Consider the following 21,443-nt stretch of genomic DNA (forward strand, 5'->3'; position numbering starts at 1 on the left):
TAAGACAAGGGTCACTTTGCAAATGGAAAGTCCATTTTGATGTAAACAAGAGCATCTTGAGTTCTGAATATCATTGTTACCACTATTAGCAAAGGGTTCCACGAACAGATGTGATGATTGTGCTTAGGAACAGCAAGAAGTTTGCTACAAAGATGAGAAACAGGAAGGGAACCAACTCACTTCCTACCTTCCTTCTCTTCCCTAGCCATCTCCTACAACTATTCTGAGTGTAAAGTGAGGGGTAGGTCTCGGTGTGTGGAGGATGTGCTGTGCTTGTGAAAAGTAAGAAAAAGTCGATACATCTCCAGTGGACAAACTACCAAGTAAAAGAATTTCACCTCCTCTATTATGATAACGACCACTCAGTTTATGCTGAGCACATACATGGGGATGAAACTTTATGGGAGAAGCTGGCGGACCTTACATATAAATTGTAAAATAGAATCAAATGCAACTTCACGACTTTTATATGTTCCTTCGGCCCAAAGTATTTAAAATTTCCCACAGAGGATGAATGTAACAGAAGTATTATTAAAATAACACAATAAATTTGGACCAATATCTTTAGGTCGAAAGGCGGAAGGATACAAAAGAATCCTGAGAATCTACAGATAATGTAATTAACCCTGTCTGTGTAGTCCAATGGTTCCCTGGCCGTCACACCAAGTTCCCAAGGTTGGTGTCTGTGAACAGAGTTCTGGCTACGCATAGAATTCTGGATGCTCTGCCCAAGGGAGCAATGAACCCTACAATCTTATAAAATAGAATGCAGGGTGCTGGGAGAATTTATGTCAATTAGTCATAAAAAGTACTCCAGGCATTCAGATTTATATCCCTGCCACTCGGTAAGAGGTGACTGCAACAATACAGGCATCTGAACTTGGACAGGAGCAGTGAAAATAAATTAGAAATGAAGAACAGACCCAAGGGACATTGAGGAAGAAGTAAGGAGACAGAGAGGTGCCTAGAGAAGTCACAGAGAGCTCCATGACCTATACCTCTCTGAGGATACAGTGAAATGCCAAGATGACATGGAAACAAGACCTATGGCTTGTGTTCGGGCACCATGAACTTCAGGTCTTGGCAGGACATTCAGGGGAAGATGTCCAGCAGACAGTCAGAAATACATTACTGGCATACTAGCAAAAAAGTCGGTGTTGATTTGTGATAATATTCCAAACAAAAGCAGCAATTGAGGACCGGAGGTAAACTCTAAGAGAATAATAGCACTTAGGATGCAGTGGGCTTTTCAAAATAAAGAACCTTGGACTTCTTTTGTACTGAGAATTAGCAGGTGAAGGAAAACATTTCATTATTTGTTTTAATTTCACAAAGTGTGGGGGGCTCTCAAGTGTGTTTATGGGCTGAGGGGAAAGAGCCTGCAGGGAAGGAGTGAAGGTCCAAGAGATGGGGACTGAATTCCCTCGGGATAATAGCAAGACCTGGAGTAGAGAAGGACAGCCTGAAGTCCACCTGGTAAATATGAGGAAGTGACTAGGAAGCCAGGAGATGCGCACAGCAGCAAAGACATGTGAAGAGAAACTCAGTGGGGTGGCACGTACTTTAAATGAGAATAGATGCAATACTGGAAACCAAATGGGCACGAATGACAGTCAGGAGTGGATTGAACATCAGTGGGGAGAGGTTAAGGAGAACAGAGCCTCCATTACAGAGTCGCAGGGGAAGAATTGACAAAGAGAGGCGAGTTTCAGACAAAATGAGGAAGAGGAGCAAGGTAAAGTCCAAAAAGAGATGAGGATGTAGGAAGATGTGCTTACTGTAGAATGAAGTCATTCATTCATAATTAATTTACTGAGCAACCATTATAAACAAGGTAATGCACCTGGGCTATAATGGTGAACAAAAATGGACTGTACCCCTGCCCTTAGGAAGCTTAGTCTGTGAGGAAGGCTGACATTATCATTCAATCATCTATTTCAATATAGAAGTATGCATGCAATGAGAGCACCGGGGATGTGGGTGACTGACGGGCTACACTGTGGCAGCTGAGCAATAGTTCTAGTGACAAGTGTGACATAAGATGGTCTCCAGGTCGGAGATAAAATTCATGGTAAAATCGCTGAGGGTTACAGAGAGTTAGTCTACTTTCATAATGTTGCTGAAAAGGTAGAAATATCCTCTCCAAATTAAGCAGAGAACAATTTAAAAATTGCTGAAAAGCAAAGGATTAACATTCCTCATTTTACACACTCAGTGAGAAGGAGGGGGAAGAGAGAGAGAGAAAGGAGTAATTAATTCTATTAGTTGTTTTTTTTTAAAAAAATCATTTTATAGTAATGATTTTTTCTCCAACATAGTCACTAAGGATATTCCACTGTCAAGATGTTCTATTTTGGTTTCTTTCTCGCAAATGACATACACGTGTTTCGTGACGCAAGCATTCGGGAGGACGAGTTGCACGGCAGGACTTGACTGCAACACCACACGGAGAGCCTCGGAATCCAGTTAGGCCACCCTCGAGCTAACGGGCTTATTCCAAAATTCTCTCCTGCTATAATTTTTATTAAGATTTTCAATATTGGCCTGAAGGAATGTTAAATGCAGACTAGAATGGAAAAAAAAGCCCTTAACTGAACTTCAGAAGCAGCTAGTTGCAGTGCACTGACTTTTCCAGAAGCTATAAAAATAATTTTTAAATGTTGTTAGTAAGTAGAGAAATAAAGACTGCCTCTTTAAGGAGCAAGTATATGAATAAAATATTAGCTCTCCCTACTAGATCAGGAGTCCCGTGAAGACAGGGACTGAAAGGGTGTTGTCCCCACCCTGTACCTAGGCCATAGAATGTATTTAATAAATATTTGCAACATGAATAACTAAGTTATGGACAAATGTTTGGCAATAATGTACAAGGCCTGGCCTAACTAGGCTGTGATTTATTTTAGCTTAAGATTTTTCACACAGAGGAAACTGTTTCCAACAGTGCCTTCCTGTAGAATTCCAAATATTTTGAAAGATAATATAACAAACACTGAAGTTTGAAACTGAGAAAACATCAAAGCCAGCAGGAAGGATGATTAACACCCATAAGAATGGTAAAGACAATTTTCTGACAATTTTTTCAGGTGAACAAAACTTACTTGCTGCTTATTATGTAATTTTAAAAAGACAATCAATCAAAAGCAAACAACTGAAAAAAAAATTGGAATCATTTATATGTGAAATAATCTTTTAAGAGCTTTCTATTTTTATATAGTGATGAGTGGTAAAAAATTAATTTTTTTTCAAGAGCTACTTCCCCCCCACACCACACTGACATTCTCTTCTTTCTTCTCTAAACACTTTAAACACATTAGGCATCTCGGATTTTTCTTCAGTCTTCACTTCTTTCGAACTGGGGAAGTCAGAAAGGCAATTTAGCTTCACGGTAAAGAAAATGGGAAAGGCAAATCACTTAATTAAATTAGAACTTAATCCAAATTGCTTACAGGAAACTATAAAACCATATTTTAAAGCTGAAATCAAATTATTTCACAATATAACATTATTATGGATGTACTGGCACTTCAGACTTTTGATTCACTAAAACACATCAGAAACTAGTAGAATTACAAGGTCCTCTGCATAGTGCTGATGTTGTGATGGCAAATATCTGACAATAGAACTTAACATGCTCAATGACTAGGAATCATTCTTTAAGACTGGCTACCAGCACCAGGTGTTTGTTCCAGACAAAACAGAAAAGCACCACCTCTCAAATCTCAACTTTCAACTGAGAATCGACTGTCTCCTATTATATCAACATTAGGGGAGCAAACTCAGATGAAGAGATGATTGACACTTGTGTTGCTCTATATTAAAACTTCCAGAGAGGTAAAAAAATGTTCGGTTTTATTTCATTTTTTTTAGCTTATTTGGCACCCTGGTTAACACTCTGTACATGCTTAAAAAAAGAGAGAGAGTCATTTTAAGCATATACACAGACCTATGAGTACTACAGAGGAAAAACATGGGCTTTGGGGCCAGAAAGACTTGAATTTAATAATATCTTCCTCCACATCCTAGCTGGTAACCTTGAGCAAGTCACTCACTCAATCTTTCAGTCTTTTCATCATCCGTAAAATGGGATAATCCAAGTTACCACTTGGCTTGTTGCTGGGACTGGCAGAGATAATATATGTAAAGGGTCTTACTGCCTCAGCAATATTCAAGAAAGGTCAACTCTTTCCATTACTTCTTTTTTTCCCCCCACTTCTTTTTTTCCTACGCCCCCACCGAAGCAAGTGGAAAGGGGCTGTAAAAAGGTTGTGAGGGAAATAAATGATAGAAGTGGATTATTTATGATCTGGAACAACCGGAGTAGTGAAATCTCTTTGGAAGATATTTTCCTGGCCTTTTAGAGGTCTCCAAGAAAACAATCCTCCCCTCCTCCTCTCCGCCCCCGCCCCGGTTCAGTAATAGACTCCCGCGTAAAGCCACCTGTGTTCCCCACTGGTCTCAAGACAACTGCTGGGAGATGCTGAGACTAACTAGCACTCAAGGGAAATCACATTATCCTACAGCAGAAATGCCCTGGAGTAAGGAAAAGGACAAAGTGAGAAGGTGGAATTCACCTACAAGAATGGGAGAGAGCAGCTACAACTGAACTTGGCTCTATTTCCCACCAGCTGGGAAGTTGCACAACTTATTTTTACATTTGAACCTGCAAAAAATAAAATAGTAAACAAAAAAAAAATGTTTTATTCAAAAGACTGGTTGCTTACTTGGTTAATACAGCACTAAATGGATCTATTGAAAATCCAGTCATGGAACTTTGAATATCTAAGTTGGGCTACTAACTTGTTGCTTTTGGTTTTTTGAAAAGCATGAACTACATAAGACGTGTTGCTATAGCTGCCAAACACAGGAAATTGCATTCGCTTCTGTTTCTAAATACACCTCATGTCAAAATCTAAAGAGAAAAGTTCCGTTTCATGATCCCATCAACCCCAGACCCTTTATTCAGGCTATCTTTAAATGCAAAACACACCTAAGTCCTCAAGACCCCTGTGACTGAGAATCGTCATCCACTGTTCAGGCTAAGAAACCAGTATCAAAGAGGCCTCGGCTGATCCTGCACCCTTCCCTTTTTCAACTTCTAACAAGAACCTTGTGCTCCTCCTCTTAGTCCCTAGAACTGGAGTGCCCAGCAATAAAGATCAGGATGGACCGACACTGTAAAACCACGAGTAATTAGTCATTAAATCCTTTTCAGTTATTTCCATTGTATGTAGTAAGACTTCATTTTTAGGCCTTTGGATATTCGATTTTGAATTTGGAATGTCAGGGACTTGGATCCAAGTGAAGTGTTCTCACTTGGAAGAACACCGACGTCCTGTGACTTTTAACCTTCCTTACGTTGAGTGTTCAGCAAATTCTAATCTGCAAAATGCCTTGAAAGAATAAAGTGACAGCGAAAGTGACTGGAAAGTAACCTCAGAAGTTATTGGAGAGCTTTAAATCCTTTTAAGAGAGGATCTAGGATTGCTAATTCTTATGCACCCAAGTTTTCTGTGCTTAAATTTGGCTTGAGGGAGCTGTCCCATCTAAATTAAGGAATTTTGAACCCAAAGAAGGTGAGTGTGCTTTGGAAGCTCCATCTTCATGTGTTGTGACAAGGTGAGCAAGCCCACCCAAACTGTCCACCCCAGTGAAGAATTTCTTGAGAAATTCAGCAAGAAATAGGAAGCCGTCATCGAAAGCCTGCTAGGTGTTTTGCAACATGTATAGGATCTGATACAAACGTGTTTAGTCACACGTGAATCATCTTTGAATTACCAACCTGACTCAATGAGGCTGCTGCATTTTCTGGCAAGAACATTCTTCTTTTGGCTTTACTTTGACAGGTATTTAAACACTAGCTTTCTTTAGCATCCCTATTCATTTTCTTTCTTATTTTAGTGGCTCTTTGTGCAGGGACATGTCACTGCTGGATATAAAACACATCTAAGACAACGAAAGCATAGAGAGTACGAAAAATCAAACACAGAAAAAAATATATATGTAGTGACATCTGAGAACAAAACATTTCTCTAAATAGAGTGCCTCACATTCAAGGATCTCAAAGAAGATATAAAACCAGTCAGGTGGCACATATGTAGTTGCTGACCACAATGGGGATGGATGATAAATATTTTTGTTTTGTTTTTCACACCATTACTCAGTTTGGTGCTCCAATCGCAAGATTATCATTTCTCACACAGTTATGGCAGAAATATAATGTTCACATAGACCCTTTTCTAATTTTGCCCCTTATACTCTTTACATTCTATGTTTTACTTTCTATGTGGCACTGTCTAGCGACATTGGTTGATTCTCATTGATTCCCATTGCTGAACATCATCTTCAATGTATCCTCTCATTCAAGTCAAAACTACTAAGTACGTGGCATTGTTGGAAGTGAGCAGGGAAGAGGCTGTAATCTATTTAAGGAGTGGAACTGAAGAGACCAGAAAAAAGACAATGGATCCACTGTGCTTATGGGTTATTGTGAATGAACCTCAGTTTGTTAACTTGTTTTAAGGACACTGTCATGGGCTGAATTGTGTCCCCCGGATTCATATGTTGAAATCTTTAACCTCCAAGTACCTCAAAACGGGACTGTATTTGGATATAAGACCTTTAATGATGTGAATACAGCAAAATGAGGTCATATGGGTGGGCCCTAAGCTGACCGGTGTCCTTATAAGAAGACAAAGTTTAGACACAGACATGGGCACATACAGAAGAAAGACCATATGAGGATGGCAATCTGCAAGCCAAGGAGGAAAGCCTCAGATGAAACCAAACCTTGACCTTGGACTTCTAAGTCCTAAGTTCTTGGACTCCAGAGCTGTGAGAAAATAAATTTCTGCTGTTTAAGCCATCAGTCTGTGGTAATTTATCATCACAGCCCTAGCAAACTAATACAGACATTTACTGTTGTCTGTAGATCTATTTATTCATGCATTGAAGGTAGAGTGAAAATGTCACACAGCTTTCAGCCTCATCTGTATCCCACACTACCTAGAAGAGGGGGAAAGAAAGGTTCTTTAAAGGTTTCTGCTAGGATTACTTTATAATGGCTTTATAAATTAAAACATCATTTGAAAAATGAGAAGATGTGTTTTCTGACATTCTGTGGTTGGATGACTAAAGGGGATTCAGTTTTTACAAAGAGTACAGTTTTAGAATATCTCTTTTGATTTTATTCTTTTTATGTTTTCTTGAAAAAACTGGCAGCCAAATACTTTCCAAGCAACAGAACACTAGTTGCGCACATATGCATACAATTTCGCTTTAGCAGATTTTAGGAAAATGAAGAATTACTCAGTTAGGCCCACAGAAACATTCGACATGAGCTTAGCTAACTCATTCTGGCTTATTTCAAGTTTCCATCCTCAGCTGGCTCCTCCATAGACAGCTTGGCAGGTTAACTTTACAAATGTAGAGGAAATTTTGAAAAACACAAGATCCCTTCAAATAGATAAAATCAGGAATAACAATCTTCAGTCATTCTCTCAGGTTGCTCTTCTCAGTCCTGTGGACTAGTGAGATTGTCAGAAACATTTTTATTCTGAAAAGAAGGTCCAAAGCAATGCTTAGCAGGCCCTCCTCAGGATACCTTAGACAAACACATCTGAGAAACTTCTTAAAAAGCTTTTAAGAGACCCCAATTAGAATGGACTGGAATTTACTTCACAGTGGGCAATGTACTGCAAACAGACACAACAATGAAAGGAAAGACCCCTGAAGTACAAACAGAGGCGAACATAAAATGCCAAACATTGTCCAAAAAGGAACATGTGAAAAGAATTTTTAAATAAATGATTGTTTCCTTTTCGAGTTTTCAGAAGTTGCTGACCACATTTCTAAATGAGAAAAATGGCTCAGCCTCCTTTCTTAGAAATAAATTTTACTAAAATCTTTCTTGCAGTCCCTGCCACTCATTATTAAACACCTCTTTTCATGGCGTGCCCTGTTCTTTGATTTTGTAATTAGCACGCAGCTACCTTAGATGAAGTTCATGGGGCTGTTCCTGAAAAGGCAACAGAGTTGAAATTCTGAGTCCTTTCTTTAAACAGTAATTACCATTCTGCTGATAACCTCTTTTCTTTCAAATGCAACTATATTAGGCTCAAACCTGGCTATTGTGGGAAATGAATTATTTTGCAGCTTATAATATTAACAAAACATGTAGGAACAAAAAATTCTCTGGCAATGAGATTTTGCCAAAATTAAACTTGACAATGGGAATGAATACTTGCTCGGAAATAAGACATATTATGAACAAATTCATCAAGGCAATGAGTATAGAATATCCGTGTTCTTGAATCACACATTTGTTCACTTCTACTTCAAGTCAAGAGATGATAAGACATTGTTAGCGAAGAGAAATTTTCATCTGAAGCCACCTTGTAAAAACTGCTAACCTCCAGCAGATGTTTCTCACCTGAAGAATCTTTTGAATGCTTGCTAAAAATCCAGATTCTAAGACCCCTTCCCAAAAGACTGATTTTGCTGGAATACAGAGCCCAGAAATAAGTCTTTTTACCAAGCATCCTGGTTGATTCTCCCAGCTGGCAAGTCTGTGACATGTCAGTTTGTAATATCCTCGGGATTCTTTCAGGGCCAGTACCCTAATATGGATGACACCCATCAAAATGAAACACACAAAAATACAGGGAAAGGACAATTATTTTACACAGACCTTCGATGCAAATATTTTAAAAATGTTATCATATTATTATCACGGTAAACATATAAGTAATGTATTCAGTTTAAATAGTGTATTCGGCTATAAAACCTTTAAATTTTCATAAAATATTTTTTAGACCACAACAACAAAAGCAAGTCAAAGTTGACTTGTGTGACAATCACCCAAGAAAGTCTTTAAAATTAAGTAAAAGTCGTTTGCTAAAGAGAAAAAAACAGTCTTCTATGTAACAGAGAAATGTTAATCGTGATTAATTTTAAATGACTGGGTGTTTGTACTTTTGATTAGATTGGAATCTACTTGGCTACCATATGACCTGGCCAAGTTATCAACCAAGGAGGAAGCCAGAATAAAGACATTTCCTAATATAAGTTCTCAAAAAAAAAAAAAAAAAAACCAAAACCAAAACCAAACGAAAAACATGCCCCATGGGTTTTTCTCAAAAAGCTACCTGTGTGCCAAAATAAGGAAATAGACACATAAAAAATAAGACCAGAGGCGAGATCCCAGGGCAACAGCTGGGCAGTATGCTTAAAGGAAACCCAGTCCAAATTGGAACAGGTCAAAGACTACAGATAAACTTCTTAAAGATGAACTTGACAGAATAAAGAAATGCTCTGAGCCTATCAAGATCTATGTAACTGGGGAACAGTTTGGTTGTGAGTATATAGGACCCAAACAAACAAAAACACAAGTATGGAAAGCAAAAGCTATGCAGGAAAGAAAACGTAATCATGATTTACACAGGCTTAGCTGTCATGAGCTTTTACGTAGTTACATGGAATACATATGGAATTCCAATCTAATCAAAAGTACACTATGAGGCATGGGAGGGTGGGAAATGTGTGATAGGGTCTTGGGCAGAGGCCAGAGGAAATGGAAAAAGGGAGCTATATCTTCAATTTCCATATTGTGAGGTCAGTAAGAATGCGGCAAGCTGAACAATCAATAATTAGGAAGGAAATCACCCTCGTAAGAGATTAGAGGTAAATACTAGAGAATCAGTTTAAACAACTCTACAATTCTTGCATGTCGCTTACTTTCCATTGAGTTCCTACCACTCTGCTAATATATGACCTGGCCCAATACAGCTATTCATTTATTCAACAGACAGTTTTGGTGTCAGGCATATATTTAGGAATAATAAAACACATTGGGAAACAGGACTGCTAATGTCCCTTAGTTTCTGGAGCTTAGGTTCAGGTGAAGGGAGACAATGAACAAATAAATGCATAAAGATATTCTGAGTCATATGTGCAATGAAGGAAGAGAGAACTGTGACTGGGCGATGGGCAGGCTATTCTGGGGAGGGATGGGAAGGCAAGGTCTCTATGAAGGGGGTATTATTAGAGCTGAAACAAGGAACCAGCTTTGTAAAGAGGCAGGGGAAGAGTGTCCCGGATGTCCTGGACAACTGCCAAGGTCACAGGTAAGAATGAGCCAGGCTTGTTTGATGACTGAAAAAGAGAGTGAAGTTGTAACACGGGGGTGGGGTTGGGGTGGGAGGCAAAGTGGTGGGAGATGAAGTCGGAGAGGTGGGCGGGAACAGGGATCATGTATGGCCTTGAGGGCTGTAATATAAAATCTGGATTTCATTCTAAGTGCAATGGGAAGACACAGGAAAGTTTCGAGTAAGGAAGTGTCATGATTTATGTTTTAAAAACTACTTTAGCTATTGTAAAATTAATTGCAGAAGGTTGAGAACAGATGCAAGAGACCTGCTTGAGTCCACCACAGTTGTCTATGCAATGGAAGGCCAGGGTTTGGATGGTGGCAGTAGAGACAGAGAAAAGTGAGTAGACATGAAACACATTTTGGAAGAAAAACAGACAGGACATGCTCATGGATCGGCGTGGAGGGGTCAGGGAAGACTCAAGGATGACTCCAGGATTTCTGGCTAGAATGAGTGAGTGATTAGAGGTATCATTTGGTATAGGAAGTCAAGTGAAGCATCACTACGGAGGGTAAAATCAAGTCTTCTGCTCAGATCTTAACCTGTGAGCTGCCCATTAAAGAAAGATTCAAGCAGACTTGCCAAAGAGGCAGTTTGAACCTGGACAGTAAGATGGCAGAGTTGCAGATATAAATTTGGGCATTACCCTTCTCCCGTTTCTCTAGCTATCTCCCCAGTAAGGCATTCATTTCACCTTGTTGAATTGTTGCTGCCTACCTTTTGGTCCTGCCTTCAGCCTTCCCTACAAAATCAGTACTGCACACAGCAGGCAGATTCACCCCCTTGAAACAAAGCTCTAATCATTTCTCTCATTTGATAAAAAAAAAAACAGTGGTTCCTACCGCCTGTGACTTACAATCTTGCCTTCCACCCTTTCCCACCTCAGAGCCTGAATTCTTGCACCCCTTTGATACTTTCCAGCTTCCCTGATTTGTCCCCACAGCTCTTTAGGGCTTCCTTCCCTTCCGCCCTCATTTCTGCACATCTCCACGTAGTGCCTTGTAGACTCAGTCCCCTGTGGGTCTTTGACTCTTCCGCCATGGCCTGGCACAGCACCTCATACATGATTATTTTCATTTAGGAACTGATTGTTGGATGAAGGCACCACTCTTTCTCCTTCTTAATATCACCTCACAAAATGAGCAGATTTCAGGGATATATCTGCCAAGCACATGCCAGCACAGTTTTCCAGAATATTCTTAAACAAAATATCACTTCAGTCCTTCGTCAGCCAAAATTTCCTTAGTGTCGAGGGTTGGAATGTTATGCTTGCCAGAAGGTTTATATGAATCAAACCATCTAGCTTCTTGAAATGAAAATAAATGGTGGAGCAGTTTATAAGCATAAATGACGATGGTTAGACCAAATTTTTAAAAGTAATGTTATTTTTCCATTCCCTTCTCGGGAACAAAACCCATTGTTTTGTTTTTCGTTCAAGCAGGGGCTGGGGGAATGGGACCGAGAAATGTTTATTTTCTGAAGACTATTTCCACCTCAATATCACTTTCACATAAGTTGAGTCCTCACTAAACCAGAATCTTTACTCCTAAGAATAGACTCACAGTCAGCCTGTTACACTAAAGCCCCTCAAGAAAAGAAAACATGTTGGAACCTTTCCTCTATTCAAATTAAAGAGGCTTAATTAGAGGATCAAAAATCCGGGGTTCTTATCTCCTTCCCCATTGTGCTAAGTAGGCAAAAGGTGAAGTCTGACTTGCCCCTTGGTTGTTATCCTGTCAGACTGCTGAAGATAAAATAAATTTAAGCTAAAACTATGTGGAATATTACTCATTAACAGACCTAATGAGCTATGGACCGAAGAGAATTAACTGAAGTTCAAATTTTTGCTCATTTTCTTTCTCTCCAAGTGAGTGACATTTGCACTATGATCAAACAGACTAAGAGGAAAATTAAAACTAAAAAGATGGCTCTATTTGAACCTGTATTTTTGTTTTTATTATTAAATCCACAAGAAAAATAAATAAAACTGACGTTTTCCATCAGTTTTTCCGTTGAATTGAAAACCGAGTCTGATTCCATGAGAGCTAGAGAAAAGCTCATATAGTTGTATAGTTGCAGGTTAGCCCATGGCTTCGATTCCAGTGGCGGTCCAGGTGGACACTGGATATGGAAGCTCTGGCTTTGACCATGTCCAAAGCGGAGGAAAGCCATGACTGCCACACTACCGCCACATAAATGAATTTCCCCTTTCCCTTCCTTCTCCTCCCCCACCTTGCTCTCTCTTCTTTATGCATATTTTAAAAATAGAATATTGCTTTAAACCTCTTATTTCACATTTTGTATTATTTATTGTGAAAATCACTTTTCAAAAAATTTTTACATCCTTTTTAAATGGGTTATACTATTACATGCTGTTTGACTATTATTTATTTCCAATTTTTGCTTTTCATAAACATTGTTCCAGTAAGTGATTATTTCCATCACAATAGGCTTCTAGAAATGGAACTGCTGGGTCTAAGTGTATGCATATTTTAAGATTTTTAATATATATTATCAAGCTGTTCTCCTGATAGGCTGTACCAATTTAAACTACTGAAAAAACAACTATCTCCTGGCGATCATTCCTTTTAATCTTTGCTAAATCCACAGGTGATCAATGGCATGATTTTTTTTTTTCCATTTAATTTATTCAATGTGCCAACTGGTCACTTATGTTCCTTCTTTGGTTAAGTAATATGGGCAAGTTACTTGCCTCTTGCGCTTCAGTTTTCCCTGTCTGTAAATGGGCATGTTAATAGTTACCCTATATGGATGTTGTGGTTAAAAAGTTAATTCGAGCAAGTAAACACTTAGAATAGTTCCTGATCCATAATGAGATCACAATAACAGCCATTAGATATTTTGAAAAATGCCTGTTTATGTTATTCGCTTTTTTCCATGAGTTTTTACCTTTTTCTTACTGATTTTAAAGAGGTCTTACTACTTTAAGATATTAATCATTGCTTTCCTTATACAATGCAAATAATTTTATGAACTTTATAATACTCTTTGTCAATTTGCCGATGGTGTTTTCTGCCATGCAGAAGTTTAAATTTTTAATATTATTAAATCTTTTAGTTTAAATTAGAATAAATTAGCAGAGATCAAATATTCAAATATGAGAAAAACAGCAAAGGAAAGCATGTTTCTTAATTACTAGTTTGTAAGAAAAAGAACTGATAGATTTGACTTCATAAAAATTTAACATTTTTAATGTAAAAAAGCAAATGTAAGAGATAAAGAAGAACATTTACAATATATGATAAACATAAGGCTAATCTCCTTAATATACAGATCTATAAAGAAAGAAACCATAAAATAAGGAAAGGCTATCATAGGTAATTCAGAGAAAAAGAAATACAAATGCCCACCTTCACTCATAATCAATCATAATCAAATGCCCGCCTCATTATGGATCAGGAACTATTCTAAGATATCATTTTTTTATAAATAGATTAACAAAGATTTTTAAACTTTAATTATGCATAACACTGTGGTCATATACAGTTGCACAGAGCATTTACTGCACAAGGACATCTAGGCGAGGGAGAGTTGGGACTGAATCTGCTAATGTTCCATTCGTTAAGCCTGAAAACTGCTTCACCAGGGGGCGTGACTTCTATTTCTCACAAAGTATCATATGGTCCTAATGAGCAGCACTGCGAGAGAGTGCAGAAAAAGGAATTCTCATATAGTGGATACAGACATTGATCCAGCCTCTCTGAGAGGAATTCAGGTCTATCAAAATAAAATACACAAACGTTCTGACCCAGCAATTCCACTTCTAGGATTTTACTGGCACGTTTAGTTCAAGATGTTTAGATAAGGATGTTCATTTCAGCATTGTTTATGTAGTACACACACACAAAAGAACCCAGAAACAATATAAAAATGCAAACGTAAAATACAAAAACATACTGGAGTTATTTTAAAGAAATTATGATATATCAATTTATAATAGTTTGTTTATGGGATCAAATATATAAATATGGAAATATTTTCAAGTTATATTACATGAAAAAAATCAAAGCCTAGAGCAGAAGTATAATATGTCTTACTTGTGTTTTGATAAAGATAGATGCATGAATGAAAACTACCTGGAATGCAAAAAAAGTTGTTGAATTATAATTGGGAAGAGAATGAGGGTCCAAAAGGGAATAAATTCATTTTTACCCTGAACCTTCTTGTAAAGTTTGACTTTTGACCATGTGCATGTTATTTTCATTAAGGAAAACACATCCTCTCCATTTTTGCCTTTATGCTTTATTTTTATACAGGGTTTACAAGGAAATGGGTAAATATCCCGGGAAAGACAAATGTAAGGCCCCAACCAAAATATGGAAACCCAGAAACACAGATAGACATAGGTTCTATCATGGCCTATGTGTGATCCTGAACATTTATTTATCCACTTGTATTCTCTTGTCTCCTGAAAATGAGAAGAGTGGCTTTGTCTGTACCTTCAACTCACGTGCTGAGGATAGGCAGCCAAGAGTTGGTCTGTGGCACAGTGGGGGTGGGGTGGGGCTGAAGAAGACCTGAAGACAGAGTTACTAGATTCAGACACCACCCTTCAGAAAACAGAACCAGAGTAACATGCAATGCTTGAAGTAAAAAAGAATAAAAATAATATATATCTCTCATTCACATAATCAGTCATTGGCTTAAAGTAGTCAGGCTGTTCATTGAGAAAATGTGTTGAGTCATTCGTATACTCAACAAACATTTATTATGTCCAATGTGCTATGCCCTGTACTTGGCAATGAGAATACTGTAAATCTTAGCAAAACCACCATATTTGAGAGCATACCTATTTAGCTTGTACTTTGAAATAATGGATTCAATACTCAATACAATACCAGCAAACCAATCCAGCAAAATATAAAAAGTATTATATACCATACCCAAGTAGGTTTTATTCCAAGAATGCAAAGTTAGTTTAACATCCAAAAATCAATTAATGTAATACACTATATTAATATAATAATAAAAACCATTTAATCATATTAATAAAATCAAAAAAGCCTTTGACAAAATCCAGCACTCTTTCATAATGAAGACTTTGCACAAACTAGGAATAGAAGGGAACTTTATCCCTAGGATAAAGGGCATCCATGAAAAACAGCTAGTAAGACATTTAATGGTGAAAGACTGACTGCTTTTCCACTTAAATCAGGAACAAGACAAGATTGTTCACTCTTGCCACATGTATTTAACATTATACTAAATAATGAGTGAGAACAATTAGACAAGGAAAAGAAATAAAAGGTATTCACATTGGAAAGGAAAAATAACACTATCTGTACTTGCACACAACCTTGTGTATAGATCTTGTATATAGTATGATCTTATACATAGGAATCTCCTAAAAAAAAAAAACTATTAGGGCAAAAATGAGTTCAGCAAGGTTGCAAGGTATAGTTTTTATGTATCTATACACTAGCAAAGGACATTCTGAAAATGAAATAAGAATACAATTTTATTTACAATATTATCAAAACAATAAAGTACTTAGGGATAAATTTAACAAAGAAAAAGCAAGACTTATACACTGAAAATTACATTGTAGAAAGAAATCAATCATCTAAATAAATGGGAAGTGGGAAGACATCCATATTTATGGGTTGAAAGACTTCATATTGTTAAAATAGCAATATTATTCAAATAGAGCTACAAGTTCAACACAATCCCTATCAAAGTCCCAAGCTTCTTTTTTTTTGCAGAAGTTGATAAGCTAATTGTAAAATTCATAAAGAAATGCAAGGAGACCAGAATAGCTGAAAGAATCTTGGGGGGGAAAAAAAAGTGTTAGAAGACTTACACTTTTTTTGTTTCAAAACTCACTATAAAGCTACACAGTAAGTTAGACAGTGTGGCATATTAACAGACGCACAGGTCAATGGGAAAGAATTGAGTGTTCAGAAATAAACCCTTATATATATGATAAATTGATATTTGACAAAGGTGCCAACACAATTCAATGAAGAAAGAACTGTCCATTCTGCAAATGGTGCTGGACAACTGAATATCCACATGCAAAAGGATGAAACTGGAACCCTACATCACTCCATACATAAAAATTAACTTAAAATGTATCACAGACCTACATGTAAGAGCTAAAACTATAAAAAACTCTTTAAGAGAAAATGCAACTGTAATTATTGACTGTTGGTTGGACAATGGTGTTTCTTAGATATGATACCAAAAATACAAACAAGAGGAAAAAATAGATAAACTGGACACAATCAAAACATTAAAATTTTGAGTTGCAAACTATAGTATCAATAAAGTGAAAACACAACCCACAGAATGGGAGTATATATTTGCAAATCATATCTGATAAGGGACTTGTATCCAATATATAAAAAACTCTTATAACTCATGATAGCAAGGTAGATTACCCAATCAATACTGAGCAAAAGACATAAATAGATATTTCTCCAAAAAAATATATAAATGGCTAATAAGTATATGAAAGTATGCTTAATGTCATTACTAATTAGAGAAACGCAAATCAAAACCACAATGAGATTCAACTTCACACTTGCTAGGATGGCTATAATCAAAAAGATAATAACAAGTGTTGGCAAAGATGTGGAGAAATTGAAACCTTCATATACTGCTGGAAGGAATGTAAAATAGGACAGCTGCTTTGGAAAACTGTTTGGCAGTTCCTTAAAACATCACATAGAGTTACTATAGGACCCAGCAACTGCACTCCTAGAGATATATATCCAAGACAAATGAAAACATATGTTCACCAACAACTTGTACATGTTCATAGCAGCATTATTCACAAATGTGGAAATAACCCAAATGTCCCCAAAGTGGAAATAACCCAAATGTCCATCAAACTGAATCGATAAATAAAATATAGTATATACATACAAACAAATATTATTTGGCAATAAAAAGAAATGAAATACTGACACATGCGACAACATGGATGACCCTTGAAAACATCATGCTAAGTGAAAGAAGCCAGACACAAAAGGCCACATGTTGTTATCTTCCATTTATAGGAAATGTTCAGAAGAAGCAAATTCACAGAGACAGAAAGTAGATTAGTGGATAATTAGGGGGTGGGGTTGAGAAGAATGGGAAGAGGGATTGATAGTTGCACAATAATGTGAATATACTAAAAAACTGCATTTTACACTTTCGATAGGTGAATTTTATGGTATGTTAATTTTATGTCAATAAATCTATTTTTAAAACTAGAAATAATGGGTCTAACCATGTTTTCAGAAATAATCATTAATGGTCTTTCTAGATCCCAGAGAAAATAGATGTAGCCTTAAACAGAAAGGTTCAAAATAGCCTGAAATCAATAGAGTGAAAAGCAAGCTAACTTGTAGCCTACGATGATGATTCTTACAAAAGCCCAAATGGAGTAATAAGTATCAATGATTGCAGTCGGTGTTACTGATTCCTTAGACTCAAAAGATTTTCCTCCACTAAGTATTTAAGATGAGAATCGTCTTCATTGTAATCCCTAGCAGCTACTCTAGGCTTAAACAACTAGTAGATTACTGAAATCAAACAGAACAAGCATCTTCACAGACCATTTGTAAAGCCATAGTTAGACAGCTAACAAGGAGTGAACAAAATTCTTGGAAGAATAGAGGGTTTGACATCTGCAGACTCAACACCAACATGGATATAAAGCCTAAATATGACAACCAAATGTTCTTTTTTTGTTGGTTTTCATTTTTATTTAGAATCTGATGGCAAAACTTCAAGGAAATGGAGTAATAGTAATAGATTTATTAGAGAACCTAAGTGGATATCATGAGGAAATTACTCCACCTTTACAATACCAAAACTTGAATCATAACCACTATCATCTGTTTCCTGAAAAAAACAAAATAGAAAAACCCTCTACTCACGATGTCTGGATTGACCACTCCAATATATACAATTTAATTACAATACCATTCCATGAGATATTTCTCTGAAATATCTTCTATGGTCAAGCATAATTCTTTGTCTAAATGACTTTTTGTATAAATAAACTGCTTGATCTCTTGACACGATTAATCATTGTATTAGAAATTATAGCTGTCTGTGTATTTTTTGCTGTACTGGGTTAGAGCTAGGACAATCACATCTCAGCATTCTACTCTGCTTCTTAGTCATCACTTGTGGGATATTTCTTAATTTTTGTAAAGGCAAAATTCACTCTTCTAATAATAAACCCCCTAACAATATTTTGTGGCAAAAGAACGAAATTCGAGTTAGCACTTTATCCCTGATATACTGGAGTACTGATTTAATTCTCTGCTTCGCCAGTGCAGAAATTTAAAAATACAACTCTTCCTTAAAATGAAAGAAGTCTCACTGCTTTAAAGTAATACAAAGGAAACTAAGCCTTTTTTTTTTTTTTTGCACAAAACAGTTTTCTAAAATTAAGATCCAAATCAACACCTCTTCCAAAAATCCCCCAAAAGCCAACAATGTGAAGTCTATAATGTTATGGAGCACTGTTACAACCTTGTTCCTAACAGTAAGGAAAGGTGTGATCTGTTTTGGATTCTGACCTCTCTCCTTTGCAGAGGGGTCCTTCTCTTGAGGCATTAAGGTAAGCCCCAGCAAAGCTTATGGTATTTCAGGGAGTGAGGCTCTGCAGTATAAACAAACCCATGTGGGGAGATAGAACTCTATCTAGTTAAAGACATCCTGGAGCTGATTAAAAATACCTTCATCTGTGCCTTGTCATTTCCTTTCAGCAAGATCCTGTTGATGTTGACAAGATTTTAAAAGTGTATCATATATCTCAAGAATAACAAAAATGACCCTTTGAGATTTTCTTTTAATTGTTGACTGAAAAATATCAAAATAGTACCTTACGAATGTATTGCATTTTCCAATCACAAGTAACGCCACCAAAAAGTTGTTTATCTCTACACTGGTGGAGAAATGCTAGACGTACCTTCCTTCCCTTTATTTTTCGTTTGTTTAAGAAAATGGAAAAAAAAAACTTAAAACAAGACATTAGAACTCAGAAACGTTACACATATTTCCATAAAACGAACTTTAGCCCTCAATAACTGAGTTCTTGAGATTCGCTTCCCCAAATTTACAGCTTAAATGACTAACATCAACAAAACAAGTATCATTGGAAACGAGTCTTTTCCCCTTTTTTTTTTAGTAGTTACTAAGTATTCAGCGTTCTGCCAGGATAAGAGAAAGAAGGCAATCAGCACTTCTCCGAAAAACGAACTATAAATCACTTGAAAACCTTGAAAGAATTCAGTTCTGGTCTGTTCAGAAGCCAAGCATAAATATAGAAAAAACCTGTTGGCACGTTTATCTTACGCTCCAAGTTTCGCGTTTTAAAATCACAGTAACACGCAAATGGCGTTTCTGGTAAATTTCAGGCTCAGAAGTAATTCAGATAAAGACCAAAGAGAGGCATCCCCTACAGAAAATGGAGCCTGTGCCTTTAAGGTAAAATCGGCTGGATCCCAAAAGGCATTCCACTTTTCCACGACAAAGAGTTTGGGGGAGCGCTCCCTCTCGGGTTTCTCGGAGGGACTTGGCGGGTTCGGGCAGAGCCAGACGAGTCGAGGAGTCCTCGACCGCCCCAGCTGCCCCGAGCAAGCCCAGGGCTGGCCCGCGCCGCGGGAGCGCATCGCGTGCACCCGGGACTCACCGCTGCTGGGCTGCGGGGACAGCGTAGAGACCGAGGTCTGGCCCATGTCTAGGGTCGCAGGGCCAGGTCCGGCGATCACGCGGCTCTTTTGGTCCTTCGCTCATGGGTCCGCTCGCAGACAGATTTCCAAGCGTTCATTTCCCTGTCTGTGCGGAGCTGCCCGCCGGGTACCCCCTCACCTTCTCCCCCGCGCGGGTCTCCCAGCCCGGCCGGCCGCAGCCGGCGCGGCGGATCCTGCCCAGCGGATGCCTGTCATTCCTCTATGCAGATTAGCTGGGGTCAGGGGTCACGGAGGAGGAGTGAGGGGGAGAGGGCGAGAGGAAGAGGAGGAGGGGGAAGAAGGGGGCGAAGAAGTGGGGAGGGGAGAGTCCCGGGCTGGGCCCGCGGGGGCTGTGAGACCGGCATATCCTCCCTTATCCCCCCCCACCCCCACACCCCATGGTACTAGAGAGTTCAGGAGACTCCCTTTTAACTTAAAAGGTTCAATGTCAAATGATCCTTTAGGGCTGGAAGAAAAGGAATTAAAGTATTTAGTCATGGTACTTAATTAAAGAAAATTCGTTTCTTCAGAGGTTCCTTCCTCACATTCTGCTTGGAGCACTGCATCTCTATTAGATGTCTCTTATGTGTGCATTTTTTGTTTTAAAAATTATCTTCCTTTTAACGAATAAAATTTACAAAAACAACGTAGGTTGGACAATAAATCTGAATGATGGGTCTGTGTGTGACATCAATAAAGTATATACACTTTGCTCTCTACCACCAAAAAACTCTAGGATGCTCATCTCTCCTATATAATAAAAGAATCACTGCGAGAACTATGAGACCGTGTGGTAAAGTATTTAAAATATACAAAAGAGGAAAACAACTAAAACAACAGTAATTCATTTTAGAAGTGAACATTCCCTAAAAGTTGAATTCAATTCTAGTATAATATCCTGTTAAATCTCATTCTTCTTAAAAATATGAACAAATATAAATACTCTTGGTATTTACAATCATTGATGAGTAATCTAGACCATATATATGTATATGTATGTATATGGCATTAGACTGGATGGTGGTTTCATAAATGTATTCACTTCATGAAAATTCATTGAGCTGTATACTATGATTTGTATACTTTTCTGAATCTATTTCATTAAACAGTAAGAAAAGTGCAATATATTTAGGTTACTTGCTACAGCTTTCACTTTGTAGGTTTTCCTAAATATTCAACTCAAAACTATAAAAAGCTATATAGTATATTTATTCGATAAAATAATCTAAGATATTTAATACTTTAAACATGAAAATCATTGTTTTCCTAATGTTTGTGTTATTTGCTTTATTATTTGAAAGACATCTGCTTGCCTTTTTCATCATAGTTAATTGACTTGCCCTATTTTTTAACACCCAAACAGTCCACCCTCTATTGTGGGAAAGATTTTTTTCCTCTAGAATAATGTGGTCAATTATCTACTTCCCTTTGCCTAATTCGCTCTTAAGAAACCCTGCTTTTTTTTTTTTTTTTGTAATGAAATATAGTATTAACCAAGATGTGAGTTCTAATTAGGACATTGAAATTAATCCTAATTAAATTTTCTTAAAAATGCAAAAATGTTGTGTTTTGGGAACACAGCCCAGCTGGAGGGTTCAGCACA

The 21,443-nt window shown here is 37.5% G+C and overlaps 1 protein-coding gene across 3 annotated transcripts in view; it reads right to left on the reverse strand.

Annotated features, from left to right (window-relative positions):
* PHACTR2 (phosphatase and actin regulator 2) overlaps nt 1-21,443 on the reverse strand; it is a 222,303-nt gene that overhangs the window by 94,178 nt on the left and 106,682 nt on the right. The window contains exon 1 of one of the 3 annotated variants that reach the window (XM_006915356.3): nt 19,801-20,047. The exons of the other annotated variants lie outside the window; for them this stretch is intronic. Coding sequence (XP_006915418.2) covers nt 19,801-19,846 — 46 coding nt within the window. The 5' untranslated portion in view covers nt 19,847-20,047. Of the gene's footprint in view, nt 1-19,800; nt 20,048-21,443 lie in introns of those variants that run through there. 3 annotated transcript variants of the gene reach the window in all.

This window comes from Pteropus alecto, unplaced genomic scaffold (assembly GCF_000325575.1).
Source record: "Pteropus alecto unplaced genomic scaffold, ASM32557v1 scaffold185, whole genome shotgun sequence".
In the NCBI taxonomy this organism is placed as follows: domain Eukaryota; kingdom Metazoa; phylum Chordata; class Mammalia; order Chiroptera; family Pteropodidae; genus Pteropus; species Pteropus alecto.